At 39.8% G+C, this 19748-nt stretch overlaps 1 protein-coding gene across 2 annotated transcripts in view; it reads left to right on the top strand.

Annotated features, from left to right (window-relative positions):
* dpf1 (D4, zinc and double PHD fingers family 1) overlaps positions 1-19004 on the top strand; it is a 44883-nt gene extending 25879 nt beyond the window's left edge. For both annotated transcript variants that reach the window (XM_036001093.1, XM_031283770.2), the window contains exons 9-12: positions 8965-9084; positions 12347-12459; positions 13147-13228; positions 14280-19004. In XM_036001093.1, the coding sequence (XP_035856986.1) occupies positions 8965-9084; positions 12347-12459; positions 13147-13228; positions 14280-14350 (386 nt within the window). In that variant the 3' untranslated portion in view covers positions 14351-19004. The remainder of the gene's footprint in view (positions 1-8964; positions 9085-12346; positions 12460-13146; positions 13229-14279) is intronic.
* The last annotated feature ends 744 nt before the right edge of the window (positions 19005-19748 follow it).

Here is a 19748-nt window from a genome sequence, read left to right as displayed (position 1 = left end):
GTGTCTGTTTGTGCTTCTGTGTGCCACTGAGCTGTGTGAATGTGCTGTATAGGCAGTCATGCCCAACTTTGAGTGTGTGTGACATGTAATTGAGCCCTTTGAAGGTCAGCGTTCCTCTCTTCCTACTCACCATTGTTGGTTGTTGTGTTTTTTTCCCCTCTCCAGTTTTTTGGCCTTGTGTCTCAAAATGGCCTCCCTGTCCTCCTCCAGCTGTCTGCAAACAGACGAATGAAGGACTAATTTTGATCAACTAACTTAAATCTATACAACGCGAGGAACCTAAAATCGCCACTCCTCTCTGTGTGTATTGTCACACATATGAGCACCACTGCCTTTTTTTCTTTTTTTCTCTTTCTACATCTATTTGTCTTCCTCTTGATTTGAAGTGTGGTAAGATTCCAGCTCTTGTGTTTTTTGCTTTAGCTATTACATCGCCATTTCTAGCCATGTCACTGGGCAGATACAGTTGTGTTTCATTACTGGGACTAGTCTTTGTCAGTTCAATGGGTCTTGTAAGCTGTTAATTATCTGCATCTAATGCTGTTTGCCACCAAAACTTTACAAACCACCAAATTCTGACCGTTAATTTATCTTTTTCTCTCAAATGTAATATCAAAGATCGATTTTGAAATGTGGAGAATGCCAAAGCTTGCCAAATTGCCCAAAATGCCTTGGTTTAATGACTTTTAAACTTCTTTTCAATAGGCTCCAGTGGTGTGTGCACAAAGGTATAATTGTATGTTAATGAGCATATGTGTGCCTACATTGCCTATTATTTGTCTGTATGTGCATGTGCACAGCAACAACAGGAAAACTGGCTTTGTGTTTCACATTCAGAGGAAAAACCTTCATAAGGTTTTTTTTAATTGTATTTTTCAGGCCTATTCTTTTCATTTCCTGTCTCCCAGTGCAAACACAGATTGATTTTATGTTAATGTATGCAATATTTATCCATGTTAAGACAGCACATGTGGAAATAGAGAACATGCAATGCTTTCTGGATATCTTCTGAACTTTTCATGTATACCGGCATTCCTCCTCAGCTTTTGATTTGTTGATTCTTGCCGCTGCTGCACTGCACAGGAAAGGAAGGGAGAAACGGCTGTTGCCTAGCAATCTGGTTGCCATAGATACCGCCAGGGCTCCCTCCTAAAGAGTACACTGTTATGTACATTGAAAAGAGAGAGAGAAGGTAGGGAAGGGAGGGAGGAGAGGTATGGAGAGAATAGAAAAGGGGAGGAAGAGAGGAGACAGAAAGAGAGAAGAAGAATGGAAGTAGTTGAAGTATAGGAGAGAGAGAGGGAGCGGTGGATGCACGGAGGAGTTCATTAAGAATAACATAAAGAATATGAGGAGAGAGAGAAAACAGACAAAGACAGAAGCAGAGTGAAAAGCAGAGAGTTATGCAAAAAAAACCTCTTCATGATTCATCATATATATTCCCCCAGACAGTTGGAATGGTGAAGGCAGGGTAATATCGGAGTCTGCTTCATTTGGTATTCTGTCTTAACATGTGGTGCTGTGGCTTGCCTTGCCGGCTGGTTGTTTTGTGTTTCTCAGTTGTCTTGGCCATATTTGGATATGCTCCCACACCTACCCCCCTCCCACTCCAAATACACCCTCACCCACAATCCATCTCTGTCTGTCTGGTTGTTGTGTGTGTGTGTGTATGACTGACTGTAACTGTTACTGTAAAAAAACAAAGAGGAGAGGAGAGAATAAAAATCCACAGTGCAATAGTTTTATAGATGCTGTATTCATAAATTATTTCTACTATAATACAAAAAGTCCATATGTGATTTGAAACAATGCAATAGTGATTCAACATCAAAACTGTCACATTACAGTGCCATTCACTAGTGCACAAAACGATCACTTTTACAATTCTGGTTTTAAAATGCTAATTAGTAGTTAGCACAAGCAGCAATAGCCCCCATTACTGAACACACAAAGGAAACTGCACCACCTACAGAAACTCAAACTTTCCATTTCAGTGCCAAAATGCCACAAATAATGGGATGCAGCTTTCCACTTTAAATGTATTTTAGTAAAATTCTCCTTTGTATGCTCATGTTTTGTTTTAGGACAGCTGGTCATTTTTGACACGTGTACAGGGCTGACAGAGTATAGTGGACCATGTGAGGTTGGACACAATTCAAACTGGATTTCACAGTCACATTCCCAGCCGGTTCTCTCCCTGGAACAAAATAGGATTCATTTTTTGTATTTTAACTCTTCATCGACAGGGACACAAGCCTGCACTGGCTAAGTGGCTCTTTTTAAGTGTGTGCAGATATATAGGCTGTGTGTATTTGTGTCTATGTGTGATTTCCTTAAATGCATGATTAATGGGGGAGTTAGAGTGTCTGTGTGATGCATTTGCATGTGTGTCTATTTGCTAAATGTGCACCTATCTGCAGACTGCAGAGCCTGACACACTCTGTTTCTGTGTGTGTGTGTGTGTGTGTGTGTGTGTGTGTGTGTGTGTGTGTGTGTGTGTGTGTGTGTGTGTGTGTTTCTGTTTCTGCAGGTCAGTGTGATTGCAAAGCAGCCATAGATCAAGTTTTATTATGCACCAAAACTGCCTCTGTCCTCTTTACTTTGCAATGTCATCTCTGCACACAAGCTCACATTGCACACACACACACACACACACACACACACACACACACACACACACAAATGCATGCATCCAGACCCACAAAGCGCTGAGAGTTACGCAACCTGCTGACTGGACATGAGTGAAAGTAGTACTTCTTGTGTGTGAGTGTGTGTGTATAAGGGTGAGGGGTGGGGTAGCTTTGGAGGGTGCAGGGATGGAAAAGGAGCAGAAATGGGGGAAAACAAAGAAAAAACAGTGCATAGCACCGGTGCAGGCATTAGTGTGACAAAAGATGGATTGCAGGAAAGAGTTCCAATTTCCTCTTTGAAAGTAAAGCAGAGGGAGGAAAAAAAATAGATAGAGACCAAATAAGGAAAGGGAAGTGAAAATATGAAGCGCAGAGAAGAGATCGAATCAGAGGCAGAGAGAGCTGCAGCAATAATGAGAACGCATGAAAGTGCAAAGAGAAAGAGGACGGGGGAGAGAGAGAGAGAGAGAGAGAGGAAGCCACTGACTTTTCATCTGTGACTGACGGTTTCCATCTGACTGCATCTTTGCCTACTTGTCTGCATTGTTAGCATTTGGGCTATTGAGCCTTGTGAATGTATGGGCTTTTTATTTTTTATTTATTTATTATTTGTTTATCCTTTTGTTTCTTGCTAAATATGTGCGATTTCTGTGACTGTAATTATGTGTGTGGGTGTGTGTGGCTGGACGAGGGTTACAGGGACTCATTTATCATGTTAAAGAGAGCAAGTGGGGGATGGGACTGAGACTGGACGGCAAAAGTTATTATGCAAAGGCTTGGTTGTAAATCTTTGAGTGTGTGTGTGTGTGTGTGTGTGTGTGTGTGTGTGTGTGTGCACTACTGTACATTTGTGGTTGTGGGTGTTTTCATCTGTGTGTGTGTGTGTGTGTGTGTGTGTGTGTGGTGTGTGTGTGTGTGTGTGTTTGTGTGTGTGTGTGTGTGCGTGTGTGTGTGCGTGCGCGCGCACGTGCGCTATACTCCTGAGAGGCTCTCCTCATTAAGCAGAGAGGCGACAGGAGTGCAGAGTGTGTGTTTTCACACACCGCTGCTCCGATACAACGGGAGCCACTTTTTTTTTGCCTCCCTTCCTTCTTTCCCCTTTGTGTTTCCTCCTCCTCCTCCTCCTCCTCCTCTTCTTCCCTCTCTTTTTCTCTTTCCTCTTTTGCCTCATTCTTTCTTGAAATCCTTCCCTGCCTCCTCCTTATTCTCTTCTTCCTCCACCTATGCACCTCCTCCTCATCCTCACCCCTTTCTCCCGTCTGCTACTGCAGTACAGGAGTGTTTGTTGCCTTCGGAGAACAGATACACTGTGAAAATACGCAACCGCCGCTTGTTAATCCCTGTCTTAACCTTAGCCTTGATTGAATCAAGTTTTTTTGTGATGATGGTAGCCATGACAACTTGTGTTTCTTTGTTACAGTAATGGCTGAGCGTACCTATGTGTGTATCTACACAACATAATGGAATATAACTGAAGAAATGTAGAAGATAGGACAACAATAAATAATAATAATAATAAATCACCTCAATCAATTCAAGCAAATCACATGCAATTGGTTCATATGCTTTACAGCAATATGCTATAAAATAAGTCAACAAATGTCAACAGGTAGTCCTATTTGTTTGTATGTTTGTGGTGGCAGAGGTAATTCCTTTTGGATGGAGGCACTAAGTTGATGAGGCTTCCACTGTGGCCGGCCAGAGGATGAGATTATCGACCAGCCAGAGTCGAGCTGTGGTATTGATTCCAGGTCAAAGTCTGGGAGGGAGACGGAGGGGAGAGAGGAAGAGAAGGAGGTAGAGAGGTAGACAGAAAGGGAGATAATTTAGGGAGAAAATGGGGGACAATGCCAGGTTGAGGATACAGATATCAGGTCACGACTTCTTAATTTATTTCGTCCTGTACTTTCTCATAGTTTATCTCTTTTTGTCTTAGATTTCTTGCTCTGAAAGAAATGTTTTTCTTATCAGATTACCAATATTCACACATTCTTAAACTAAAAAGTATTCCTTCAAAGGGTTAAGATAATTTCACGTATTTCCATTGCAGTCCATTCTCCTCTGCTCCCATCTATCTTCTTTCTTCACTTTTGTTTAGACTTATACACAAAAAATATGATTAACCTCATATTGACTAGTTAAACTTTGCACTAGTCAAGTTTGTTTTTAAGGAGTTCTTCCTCAAATCCCTGAATACATAAATAATGCATAAAACATGATAGTAAGTTAAGTAGAGTGAGAAATGTAAGAATATAACATTATTTTGCTAGAAGTAAGAAGAGAGACTTCAATTAAAAAAGCAGGCAAGAGAGCGAAATAACAACGCAAGGTAACGAAGGAACAGCATGGAGGAGGAATGGAGAGAAAATGAGACAGGGGGAGAGAGAAATTATAAGCAGAGAAGGAGGAAGGATGGGGAAGGGTTAGATGTTGTGGGGGGGATAATTCCCAGGAGGATCTCTCCAACACTTGAAAGCTGTGAAGTGTGCGATTCTGCTCATACTCCTCCTGGTAATTGGAAGAGGAGCGGAGGGGAGAGAGGAGAGGGAGAAGAAAGGAGGGCCAGGTAAAGGAGGGAGCTATGGAGGTAAGAAAAGAAAAAGAGAGGAGGAGGGTGGCTTAAGGTGGTAAAAATTTAGAGACAGAGAGGAAAAGCAGGAGAGGTAAAAACTAACGAGGGGGTTAGGAGGAAGAGGAAGAAAAATGAACTACCTGACTTGTGCCATCTTTCTTTCTTCAAGCTCTCATTTTTTTCTCAACCTGGCTTATATCTGTTTTATTTTGGCTCATTAGCTCACTCATCTTTATTCTCTCTCTATCAATGTCCTTACCCCTCCCTCCCTCTCTTTGCCGGTGATGGCGTGTCTGTGGTTGCAGGCAGCTTCTGAAACATGGCCGCAGGCGTTTAATCATTGATGGAGTTTTTTCCTCCATGCAGGCAGGCCAGCGGGCAGCCCCGACTCACTCGCATGCGTCAGGACCTGCTGATTCACTCTCTAGGGCCTAGCAAGCACACGCATGCACACACACACACACACACACACACATGCATGCACACAGGCACGAATACAAAGGCAAACAGATGCACACACACACATACACAACTGTAGCACACATACACAGATAAATTGTAGCCTGGATGTGTGTGAATAGCAACATGTGTGCCTGTCTAGTTTATCCCACCAGGGATTGTGAGGCGCAATCAGCAGCAGTGAGCCAAAATAAAGCAGCCAAGATAAAAGCAATTTATTCGACCAGAACAAGAAGACAAAAACGTGTTTGCGTTGGCTCCAGGGCTGCACGCCACATGTCTCTGCAGCTTTATATGTCCTTCTGCTGGACTCAGTAAACATCTGGCTGTGTTGTTCTTAAAAAAATAAATACAGTTTATGCACATCCAGTATCATTCTTCATCGCCTGTATTCAGTATCTTATTTATATGGAGCAAGACTTCTTCATACAGTTTGCGCATATGGTTCAATGCTGTACTCTTCAGCCAGTGTGGCTAATCGGTCCTCCACTTTGGTCCTGACAGAAATATCTCAACAACTATTGGATGCCATGATATTTGGTACATAGGCTTACATTACTGTAATACCCCCTCAGAATGAATTAACACATTTTGTGATCCCTTAACTTTTAACCTAGGGCCACCATTAGCTCTGAAATTGAATGTATCCGATACCATGTTTTTGACCAAATATCTGCAGAACTAATGACATTCCCATCAGCCTCTGCTGTACTTTGTTCAGTGCTTAATGTTAGCATGCTAACACTCTATGAAGGTGACCATGGTAAACATTATACCTGGGCTGTGTCCAAAGTGACTCCCTGCACTCAATCACTACTCCCTATATAATAGACACTAAAAAGTCAGTGAGCAGCAAATTTAGATTTCGGACACTTATTAATTATAATCATTTTGTTTTATCACTGACAGGTTTAGTGTCCATAACATGTACACTACTTTTTTCCATTCCACTGTACTACTGTAATTCTTGAGGGCACTATACACCACAGACTACTAGTGTTATTGCATACAAAATGATAGGGACTACATTTTGGGATGTGTTGAACTAATACATTTTATACAGTTTGGATAAAAGTAAAATGTAACACTATTTCAATGGAGCTGGATCTAATACTAGTTTGATGGACAGGAGAAGTTAAAGAATATATTGGAAATCATGATGTTTTTTGTTCATTTGACCAATTGACATATATAGCCTACTTACAAACTACTCCTACTACTATAATAATAATAATAATAATAATAATAATAATAATACCACTACTACTACTACTACTACTACTACTACTACTACGACTAATAATAATAATAATAATACAAATAATAATAATAATAATAATAATAATAATAATAATAATAATGATAAACTTCCTCTGACGTGCTTATACAGAATTCAATAATCATTTCAGACCACACTGACTTTCTGATGATTTTTAATAAAGGGAGGAAAATAAGCCAGGCTATATCTGCCTAACCCTCACCAGCACAGGGCCTGATTATTTGCAGGTGTTTTTTTTCTATAATGAAACTCTCATAATTTGAAAAAGCTGACACCAGCAAGATCTCATATTATCACTGGAAAAGGAGATTACTAAGAATTATGAGGATGGAGCCATCTGTGTTGAAATAATACATTGTGAATTTCAGGTACTAGACAGTGTTTGTCTGTAGCCATGGTCAAGACAACCCACTCAATTCAGTATATACAAAAATGTTTAATCTCACATTTAGTAAATCTGTAGAAATCCTTGTGTACATGGTAACGAGTCTATTTGAAGTACATTTGATTATTATTTATATTCGGTGCTGATACAGTAGTCGCCTTTTTATTGGTCATTTCACCACATAATGTAAAGCAGTAAAGTCCTATGCAGTTACATTCTCACAGCCTCTTGCTTTTTTTTCCTTTTGCTTAGTGCACTACTGTTGAAATTTGCAGTAGCAGGGACAGCTTATCATTTTCCTCCCCTCCCTGTTCTCTGTCTGTCTGTCTGTCTCTCATCCTGATCAGAGAGTTTTTATTATTATTTTATTTCTCGGAGGATTAAAGCCAGACCCTGTGGAGTAGAAACCCAATCTTTCTCACTCCTCCTTCCCATTCTCATCCTCTTTCCCATCAAATTCACCCTCTACTCACAACCCTCCCCTTCCGGCCAAACAAGACTCCACCTTGAAATGGATGGATTAATGACCTCTCTCTGTCTCTCATATGAACACATACACAGTAACACCTGCAGCACTGTCTGTCTGTCTGTCTGTCTGTCTGTGTGGTCTGTGTGTGCTTATCTTCTGTCTTTCTGGCTTTCTGTACGTGCCTATATGTATGTGTGTGAGCGTGTGTAACCCACTCTATTGTTTTCACTGTTGCTCTGTCCTGCCTGGTGAGTCATTGTGAAGGACCTGTCCAGTGCGTTACATCTAAGAGAATAAAGCACACATACAAAATAGTCTGCAGTGGTTATGTGAATGCTTCCATTAAAGTGATTATGCAATCAACAGCAGTAAGACTGGGAGGGGGCAGACAGGCAGACAGACAGAGGGATGGGGGGTAGATGTGAATGCATACACACACGTATATATACAGCACTCAGGCAGACAGGGGGAAATTCTCCCTTGTTAATAATCATTATTAAACGGCTTCACGTGGAGCACTTGCCTCTCCACAATCAGCATGACGGCAGGTCTGTCCTGGCAAAATTCCTACTCACACACTCATACTTCTTCAGTTCCTCCTCTTCTTCCTCCTCCTCCACTCATGAAAATATTTACCAGACCCCAGGGGCTTCCAGCACACATCCCGATGTGTGCCTCCCACTTCCCAGGTGAGCCGGGGTTTGGTGAGTCCCAGGCTCCAACGCAGGCCTGCAGCAGTGCTGTTTTTACCAAAGCAAACAGATGAAAAAAGAGAGAGAGAGAGAGATAGACAGGGCCATGTGCCCAGCTGGGATGGTGTGCAGTCTGGCAACAGGGACATAGCTACAGATCTCCTTTCCTTTTCTTTGTTTTACAGCTCAACATTTTACCTCTAATCACTTACTGTCAGTAGAGTACAATACTCCGTTGACGATAGTTTCTCTTTCTCAGCACACCTAGGTGATGGCTGCTCTGTTGATCTTACTTTAACAGTCTTCCCCTTTCAACTGTCTAGAGATTGATACAGCTCTTTCACTCTAGGTCATCGTTCCATAACACTGACTTATGAGTAAACTTTGCCCTACATCCCCCTTTTCTAAGAACCCAGACAGAAATAAACTGTATTCCTACTTTTACTTACCTGCTTCTCTTGTTTTTTTCTTCTTCCAGCCAAAAAAGCACCAGACGGTTCAGTGATCGCCAATGGTTACTGTGACTTCTGCCTCGGAGGCTCAAAGAAAACTGGCTGTCCTGAAGACCTAATCTCCTGTGCGGACTGTGGACGCTCAGGTAGGGCATCGCTGAAGGGGATGATTGGAAGGAGGAAGGCGGTCCTCTGTTGATGCACAATTTTAAAGTGTTTTGTTTGTTGAATATAGATTTCATATTTACTATATAAATAAATGCAAGTTTCAATTCCTGTTACGCTTAAAATGGATGGACCATACCAGTGTTTTTGTTTTGATTTAGCCCATCTACTAAAAATCATGTACAGTATACTTAACCTTGCTGTAATGTTTTAGATTTTTGAGATATTTCCTCACCTTGCAAGCAGCTAGTGGTTTACATTTCTTACTGCATTTTGAAAAGCAATTTGCAGCGACTTGAAAATTACCTCAGATGGCCATTTGTTTTTAACTATGGTGGCCCTGAAGGACAAAATACATACAGTGAAATATACATTATTGGAGGTTCTCCACATAAAAATTCAAATGCAAAAACGTACACATACAATGATTAGAGGTGTTACTTTGGGGACTTATTGTCCTTAAAGGCCACCATACTTAAAATTAAATTCATGCCTGCTTTTATTTGTGTAACTTATATTGTAGTAGTTGTAAGTGCAGGTTAATTTGTCTGCGTTGCATTCCCATTCAGTAACATACCTTATAAAAAATACAAATATATATCAACTTCACTGTGATGTTTTGCATTTCCGTAAATTATTCTCTGTACGTTGATTTTACTTCTGTATGGAAAGGAATACAAACCTTGGCTGCCTGAGAGGTAGAAAACACATGAAAACATCATAAACAATATGACATGCTTTGGAAAACAGTGGCTGTAATTGTAAAAATGTGCTACAATCTTCTCTGCCAGAAGAATTTCTCATTCATAAAACACACTTCCATTGCTGCTTAAGAGGTGTAAAAGTACCAATCCACTTAAAAACCTTATACAGTAAGTGAGTGATAACACTATAAACATAGTTGGGAACAAGATTTGGGATTTTGTAAAGTTTTGTACAATACCAAGAATATGAAATAGATGAATCACATGAGTTACAATTTTAGATATTTAACAAATTCCCATTATATGCAATAAATATGAAGATACATGCTCTGCAGTCAGAAGTGCAAAAACACTCAAAAACACAAAAAATAATGTTTTCAAGGTCAGAAATTAACTTCAATCTGGCACTTGTTTTTATTTTAGATGGTCATGTCACATTGATCACAGTCAAACAAAGATATTCATTTGCATTAAAATATTAATGGATTTTATAAGATGTACACTAATCTTGGTGTGATGTCATTGTCTGACCAAAAAAACCCAAATTGTTTCAAACCTTGTCTGCTGCATTTCTTTTAACAATGGCTTGTTATTCAACAACCTACTTTACAAATGTGATATACACCATTGTCTATTTCATCTTCTTGAGACCGTGTCCCATGTGCTGCAAGTTTGTGAGAGAATTACCTCGTTTAGTATGTATTGTGGTTGTGAATGGCCAACAGTAAATCTTATCAGAGTAGAGTTCAAGTATGATTTTTTAAATATGGTTGTATTATTTTCTTTCCCATTATAAGTCCCTTTGTTTTGGTTTTTGGGATGTGCTTGTATATTGTGGTTATTTGTATACATGCATAGATTGCAGTTGATGGTGCAGAATTTGTGTACTTATTACTTGATTGCATGTACTGTATATACATTTTTATCCACATGTTTTTTTCATCTGAAAAATAAAAAAGCAGAACTCAAAAGATGTACGTGATTTGTAGTAAATGGGCTGCAGCATGCAAAACATTGGTATGGTCCTCTTCTTTATAACCACTCACAAAGAACACCCACAATGAAAGTAAGGAAACAAGAATGGCATAACAATATTTCTATTGTCGTGATCATGTAACAGCAAGTACCAAGACGAACTGTAATAATGGGTAAGAAGAGTATGGTGGCCCTGAAGTGCAAACCACGGCAGCAAATGCCACAACGCGACAGCAAATGCCACAACCCGACAGCAATTTGCCACAACGCGACAACAATTCGCCACAACGTGACAGCATTTCGGCACAACACGACAGCATTAGTAAGACTGAAACGGAAAGGGTAGGTACATGTTGGACACTGATCCTCCTCCGGATTGGTTGTACTGTCTGTCATTTACAAATGGGCCTGTGTACGTTTTGATAGTTTGTTTGAGAAAACCAAACACAAAAAACGGTCTGATTTGGGTTTTTAGCAAATACATTTTTTCTTTTCTCCATTTGAAAAATGACATTACGAGAGGATGTTGCAGAATGGCTATTCTACATGCTTGGCTTTTATTTTGAAATATTTTACTTCCGCATCACCTCACCCTCCTCTTGTGATGTCAATCTTCAAACAGAGAAAAGAAAAAAGGAATTTGCTAAAAACCCAAATCAGACCGTTTTTTTCAGTTTGGTTTTGTCGTTTTTCATTTTTGAAATCAGAAACCAAAAATGCAAATACGGCTGCATTTTCATTCGTTCATTTTTTAATTGAAACAAAAATCGATAAAAAAAACATGCTATTTCTAAAACAAACTATCATAATGTACACGGACCCATTTGTAAATTACAGACCAATCAGGACGAGGATCAGTGTCCAATATGTACCTGCCCTTTCCGTTTCAGCTGTCGTGTGGTGGCTAATTGCTGTTGTGTTGTGGCGATATGCTGTCGTGTTGTGGTGAAATGCTGAAATTTCACAAATGTTGTCGTGTTGTGGCAAAATGCTGTTGTGTTGTGGCGATATGCTGTCATGTTTTGGCGAAATGCTGTCGCGTTGTGCGATTTGCTGTCGTGTTGTGGGATTAGCTGTCGCGTTGTGGGATTTACTGCCGTGGTTTGCACTTCAGGGCCACCGTAGAAGAGAGATAGAAAACATTTTGAATGGCAGAGTGGACTTCAATGGAAACATTTTTTTTTCCACTTTTATTGAAACTCCAACATTTTACATTGTTCTCAAGATTACATTTAAAAGTAAGCTTATGACAGATTTTTTCTGAGATGACTGAAATAACATTTCTTTTGTTACATTTTTAATGTAAATACAGGAAAAATGCTGTCCAAAAATTATTTTGGCTAACTTAACAAATGCAATTTTCACATCTGTAACACACCACTGTCGAATTCCAACTCTAATAAATTATCCATATGAAGCAAACAAACTGATGGATAGATAGAATGGATAGATGATGGATGACAAAAAGCAAATGTTGTGTCGGCTTGTGTGTGTGTGTGTGTGTGTGTGTGTGTGTGTGTGTGTGTGTGCGTGTGTGTGGGTGTGTGTGTCTGTGTGCACTCAGGCCACCCGTCCTGTCTGCAGTTCACAGTGAACATGACGGCTGCGGTGAGGACTTATCGCTGGCAGTGCATCGAGTGCAAGTCCTGCAGTCTGTGTGGCACCTCTGAGAATGACGTAGGTTCTTACTTTATACTACATGTTAACTGAACACATGTTGCTGCACACACACACACACACACACACACACACACACACACACACACAACAATACTACAACTGGACATACATACTGTAGTACATAATACTGGAAAACCCTTACATTTCGGTTGTATACAGTCTTTTAGGTAGAGCAATCTTAGGGGATACTGATATATATCCTTGAAGGAATACACTTTTTGAACAGTGATCCAGGAGCTAATTGAGATTCACTGGCTTGTTTACAGACGTGAGTGCATGAAGGTTTGATCCCTCTGGCTGAAGGTTGACCACTGGGCTATACTGCCCATTTGGTCCCACTGGGATGAAACTGACTCCATGAGAGAATTTCAAAGATAAATAGATCTCAACAGGGAATGAATGCTATTTTAATCCTAAATTTATATTCAAACAAACTGTAGTGCAGACAATAAAGTCAAAGTGTAGGTTTTTATTGTTTCTGGCTTAGAGAGTTTTTTTTATATATTTTTGTTAACAACAACCAAAGGACATGCCACATATAAAACTCTTTGATTTACATTATACAAATTCATATCTTTAACTATATACACATTAAATTCATATTATTGTGTCCTTTCAAATCTATTATAATATATAATGCCATATAATAACATCTGTGTATGTGACTATTCTCCTCTGTTCCAGGACCAGCTGTTGTTCTGTGATGATTGTGACAGAGGCTATCACATGTACTGTCTGAGCCCTCCCATGTCTGAACCACCAGAGGGTATGTACAACAATAAAAAAAAAATACAAGCATTATATTCATGAGATTCACTGCATACCTGGAGTTCTCAAAAGTGTTTATATCAAGGACTTCTGAACCTGAACCTGTATTTGGTCAAACTGCACAGCCCAAGAAAAGTCATCTGAGAACATTTTTGTTTGTACAGAATTATGTCACTGCCTGTTGTCTACTGTAGGTGGGGAGACAATCACAGTGAGGAGTGTGAAACCTGCGGTCAAAATAGTCAGACTATCTCTTTTAGGCAGTGAAAGCATAACAATAATTTAACCTGCAGGACTCCTTATAAATCTGCATCTCTTTGTGGGAACATCTGAGGCTGCAAATGCCCTGATAGTGTGGCTATCATCACAGAAAAGGAGCTGGTTACATCTATTCAAATTAAACTCATTTGCCTACACATACAAGATTGCTGCCTAAGGATGTTTGATGGTGTTGTCATGGAAATGAGTAGTAGGAAATATATTCTGTTTCCATGGCAAAAGTGTCACTTGGCTGAACATACAGTAGCGGTGGCACTTGTGTTCAACACTAACTAACAGTGTCATGCTCTGCCCACACATGCAACACTTTTGATTTACAGGAAACATTTTTTAAAATTCAGTCAGTTATTTTAGGTTTACTCTCAAGACGAGACCTGACTGAGCTCTCACATGGATGTAAACATATATTTTTAAACATATTGTGCTGTGCTTAATACTCACAGAACACCTTCAGGCATAATACAGTAAAGCAGGGTACACTGAGAGCTGCACTTTAGTATCAAGTTAATGTTTAATAAATGTCACAAATCCCATGCTGAAATCCAAACAAACTAGTTGTCAAATCCCCTGCATCTGCAATCCACAGGCGCAGCATGTGGTGTTTTAACATGGAGCTTTAATTTACAGTATTACTTAACGCTCTGTCTGAAATGAGGGATTAATCTACAAGGCTTTACAATAGCAGTGATTGGACTTTCAATTTGTGATGTGCTCTGTGTGTGTTTGTGTGTGTGTGTGTGTGTGTGTGTGTGTGTGTGTGTGTGGTACAGGGAGCTGGAGCTGTCATCTGTGTCTGAGACAACTGAAGGAGAAGGCCTCAGCCTACATCACCCTCACTTAATCTGCGGAGCTGCGCCTCATCCTCTTGGCCCTTCATCCTCTCCCAAACCACTTCTTCTTCACCCTTCTCTGTGCCTCAGCTGCCCCCCTCCTCTTCTGATCTACTAGCCGCCACTTCCTCTACAATCCGTCCCAGTGTCCTTTGACACAACTGAGCACACAACACCCACAGAGCTGCACCCATTCTTGAACGTCTCTCCAGCGGCAAACCAACCTCCGTCTTTTTGTGTGACTCACATTCCCTGATGCTTGACCTGAACCCCCACCACCTTTTCCTGCTTTGTTTCAACAGAGGAATTCATCTGCTGGCAATACGTTTGCTAGCAAGACACGCACTCCAGCCTGCCAAGGGCACTTCAGAGGCATACTACTCCACAGGAACCCTCTTAAGGGCCCTCGGAAGAGCCCTAATGATCTTCAGCTGCAACTCAGTCAAGTAGTGAGTGAGAATTAATAAGATGGATAGGTGTTAGGCCGAAGACAGGGCTTGGAAGACCCTGGATAACCATGGAACAGTAGGTTTCAATGTTAGCCAACTGTGAAATATACACCTAACCAAAATTTCATTTTCTCCCTCTGTCTTTTACCCTGTATAGCAGAGTTGGGATGTTGAACTCTGCTCCACTATTTGTCTACAGGGCTTGCTGCCCTGTGCAGTTTCAAAGGGGAGTGAATTGTACAGAATTCAGACTGATTCACTATCTACGCACTCTTCAAAAACCCCCCTCACTGGCAAACAATGAGAATCTGGTCAGGAACTCAGACCATCGTTGACCTCACTTCATCTTCTCTCCTTGCATGGGGTTTTCACAAATGAATGATGCATTTTGATTTTGACACTGAAGGTTTTAGTGTTCGGATGTGATCCTCAGATGAGAGGAGAGATGGATTTTTCTCTACTCAGCTATCTCTGATCAAACAGTGTAATAAAAAAAAATGTCAATTTAGCATTTGCATCTCTCACAAATCCTTTACCTGACCTTTAATCACCCTTCCCTGCTATGAAACAATGACTGTGAAGCCAATGCGAGACTGAAATGCTCCTGGTGCTTGGTGTGTATTATTCTGTGTGTTAAGAATGTAGGATTGATGTGTGGACAATGCAGAACTTTGTCTGGCCCATATGCCGAGGCCTAAAAACGTCTTTTTTTATGATTCCTTTTTTATTTTATTTTTTTCATTTGCATGTTATTTTAATTGTTTTAAAGACTTTTAATTGAAATTGAAAAGAAAGCACACTTAATTCGCAATAATGTGTTTGTGATATGAACTATTTTGGCCAAACTGGGTGTTTTAAACTCTGTGTGTGCCTGTGTGTCTGTTTGAGTGAGTTTATCTGAGCACTACAGTAATTGTAGCCAGCTCCATGCTAGGTGGTTCTGTTAGAGGATTTGAATAGCATGAAGGTAATGTGAATGTAAGGAAATTAAGCATTTTCCTGTTCAAAGGTGGGACAAAGTTATTGTTTTGCAAGTCACAAGTCACAAGTCTCAAGTCTTGGCACTGAAGTCCTGAGACGTATTTTGACATTTTTGGCCATAGAAATGAAAGTCAAAGTGTAAAAAATACAAGTTATGGGTTTATGGAGAGTTATGTGCCAGTCTATTTCTTGGCAGAAAGTCACTGTTTCCATCAAGAAATGGTCTGGCACATAACCCCTCGTAAAACCATAAGTTGTCACTTTTACCCTTTGGTTTTTGTACAGATTAAATAGATGAGATATAGACAAGATACCTTTAGAGGTGCAGGCAATGTAGATGGATTTTGTTACCTTTTTACAGAGCCAGGCTAGCTGTTTTCCCTGCTTCCAGTCTCAATGCTAAGCTACACTAACAGTGTCCTGACAATATAGTCAATAAGTGTATTTCCTAAAATGTCAAACAATTTCTCAATATCAAGTTCAAATCCTAAACATGAAGATCTAAAATGTCATGATCTCCTTGCCAAATATAATGCCAGTTAAAATTAACTTCATAGTAAGATCTGCATTTGATTTATCCCTACGCATGATACTTTTTGTCTGTTTTTCCTCTTTTTTTCTCTCACAACCCTCTAATTTTAATACATGACATTTAGGACAACACATCTTGGCTAAATATCACCACAATACACTGACTGTGTCGAGGGTCATTGATTTTATGTTAGCAAAGAGGCTAAGTTCTTTGGTACTAGCTTAAAGCGATACTCCAACCAAAATATGGCTTTTTGGGATCAAACACTCAACACCCGCCTTGAACGGTGGCTTTGAATAGACACCAAACCACTCCTGTAACTTAATCCACTTCTCAACTGTATATTTAGATCAACACAGTCATTGTATCATCTAAATATGAATCTGAATATAAGTACATTGCTTTCTGTTTGACACTGGCTAACACACTCGAGCAACATACAGAAGCTTTAAAAACATAATTTTGTATCTTTGGGCTTGGCGAGGGTACCAAAAGGCTAAAGTATAAGTGAAGTGATTGGTGTTAAAGTCAAAGTCACAAGTTAAATTAGCATGCTAGCTTGCCAGCTCTGTTTCAAAGTGAAATATTGTTTTAGCACCTTTGTGTCGTGCAAAACATGAGGTTTTGTGAGAGTGAAACCTTGTAAGAAATTTTGTTTAAAAAAATTCTGCTGTCTGCAGGTCTGCTCTGCACGTTGGACTCCAGTATAATACATCAGCGTGAAGACCAAGCTGAAATAAATCTCTTTTTTCTTTTTAACCCAAAGGCCCATTATGTTTTCCTCAACCAGTTTGACTGAACTTCTCAATGCAACTTTAATGGGCACATTACAAGATAGCTGAAGTGCAAGTGCTGATTTGGGAGGATGTTTTCAACATTTCTGAATGATTTGATAGTATAGAGAAGGCATCCATCCAATGATGTGTGAGGTTTAAGTTTGAAGACAATAGCTGTAAATAACGGATTGAATCAAGGGCAACAAATTGCCATTTTATACATTATTTCATATTCTTGTGTACATATCAAAGTATGAAACAGGACAAAACACGGTTGGTTTTGATTTGAATGAACAACTCATTTTAATGCTGCATCATGTCTCTAAATGGAAACTCGCAAGATCAGATGGCTTGTGAGAACACACCTGAACTGTAATTGTGTTTGCCATCTGATACAGAAAGACATTAGGTGCAAATACTGTGCTACCCCTCAATTCAATGTGACTCCACTGATGCATGAATGCCACCTGAAATGTTTCTGATTTCATATTTTGATATTGTCAGTATTGATTTTTTAAACGATGATGAGATATAACCTTTAATTTATGTGCATTTCATGTTTCTTTCCTTGTTTGGTTTTGTAATCTCTGTCTTTTCACATTTTGCACAGCGTGGCTGCATTTGCTACCCAAGTGTGTTTATGCCTCTGTGTGTACATGTATGTGTGTGTATCTGTATGTGTGTGTATAACCACTTATGATTACGAACCAAAATAGTGAATTATTATTATTTTGCAGACATTTTCTTCTCAGTGGAACCACTTGCATGACACAGCACTTCTAGACGATTACAGATGACAACAGTGTACTTGAGTGTACACATTTCACAAAATGCACTTGGATAAAGAAGAATGCTGTGTCATTCTACAGTGTGTTAAGTCAGTGTTATGTATGCCAACAAAACCAGTAGTATCCAATCAAAAAATGTGTATTTCCATTAATCAATCAGAGCTGACATCTAGAGTTGAAGTGTGTTTTAGTGGAAATAGTTTGAGGATGAAATGGATGTTGATGATGATCATTAATCGATAATAGAAACGTTTGTTTGGTAGATGGATGGTGATGATGATGTCGATGGTGACTGCAAAGCCTTTATATTGGTAGCTTTCCTGGCACTTAATAGGAGAAGCATGGTGGAGTCAAACTCATTTTGATTGTACTATCTGGGGAGGGTGGGGAAGCCATGTTGGGGTTTTGGAAGGGTGGGTATCAGTGTGATTATTAAATGAAACTTGAGCCTTCCCTTTGTAAAAATGGACAAACCAAGGTGGTGTTGATGATGTGGGTTCAAGGGTAAAAAAACAAAAGAAGCCGCACCAGAAACCTCCAGGACTCAAGTTGACGCCATTAACCCAATGTCCCCCTATTTTAGGCTGTTGGGGTGGGTCGGCCAGAGGGTTGAGACTTTGGGCCACTCTAGGCCTCTCTTGTAAATTGTCATTCTGTGATCTTGCTTGCACTTTTTTTTCATTTCCCAAAAATAAGAAAGTAATTGTAAGTATGTATGTGTGTGTGTGTGTGTGTGTGTGTGTGTGAGTGCGGGTGCTCTTTTTATTTTTAATCTTTACATTTTTTCAATGTGATTGTCTGTTGTAAACAACACTGGATAAAGATGGGTTTTTAATTTGGATTTTTTTACCTTGAGAGGAGATGAAAATCTTCTTGGCCTTTTTTTATCCCCCCACTCCCATCCCCCTTTCCTCTCTCTCTGTCTCTCTCTCTCTCTCTCTCTCTCTCTCTCTTTCTCTCTCTCTCTCTCTCTCTGTCTGGTACCTGGGAATGCTTTGAAATGTGGACTGTGACCACATTGCTGTCATCACTGCTGTCAGTCATTCTCTGTAAAATTCATCCGACTTTCTCAATTTACCCAGTTTTTCTCTCTTCCCTCGACTCATTTTTTCCATTAAAAAGATGAGATTGAAAAATGACTTCTACTTTTGTGTTTTCATTGCATGTGTATATTTGTGCATCTATCTGCTCTTGTTCCTGTGATGTAAATCACTGAATATTTGTGTATTTTAGGACAGCAGTCAGTCTGTCTGTCTGCTCGTCTGGTTGTCTGTATTGTTACTAGTCTGTTTAACTTTTTTTTTAATCAGGAAGTGAGGACTTTCTAGCCCACACAATTCCTCCCTTACATGCCGTTATACTTTTGGGCTAGGAGCTTAGTCCAACACCAACTATTTCTTTCTCTTTTCACTGCAGATAACAATCTATCAAATCAGCGTGTTCAAAGTCAGCTTTCAAACCTGAATGGCTAATTATCATTTCCAATTTAAACACACTTTGTGGCTAAAACACATTCACTAGAACCCTTCATTTTTTATGTGTTGAAAGTGGAACAAATTGGCTATGAATTGAAAAAAAGATTAAGGGACAGCATTGTTTTGCTTCTGTAGCTGGCCGAAAAAAGGTGCCCCATTGTCTGCAATTGTTTTTCGAACAACACTGCAGAAGAGAATACACTTTACTATTCAGGGCAGGTACAGTTTTGCTATTTGTGATGTATTCCTGGAGATGAGACATTCATCATAGCTGCTGTGTTGGCCAGACCTGGCTGAGCAACAGCAGCAGGGTGAAGTCAGGCTGATCAACAATTTCATTTTTTCCCTTCCCTGCTTCCTTCCAGAAGCCAGACAACGGAAAACTAGTGCACACTTGGTTCCTTGGGG

Source organism: Sander lucioperca, chromosome 5 (assembly GCF_008315115.2).
Source record: "Sander lucioperca isolate FBNREF2018 chromosome 5, SLUC_FBN_1.2, whole genome shotgun sequence".
NCBI lineage: Eukaryota > Metazoa > Chordata > Actinopteri > Perciformes > Percidae > Sander > Sander lucioperca.
The sequence above is the reverse complement of the archived record's forward strand: the minus strand, read 5'-3'. Positions and strand labels throughout refer to the sequence as shown.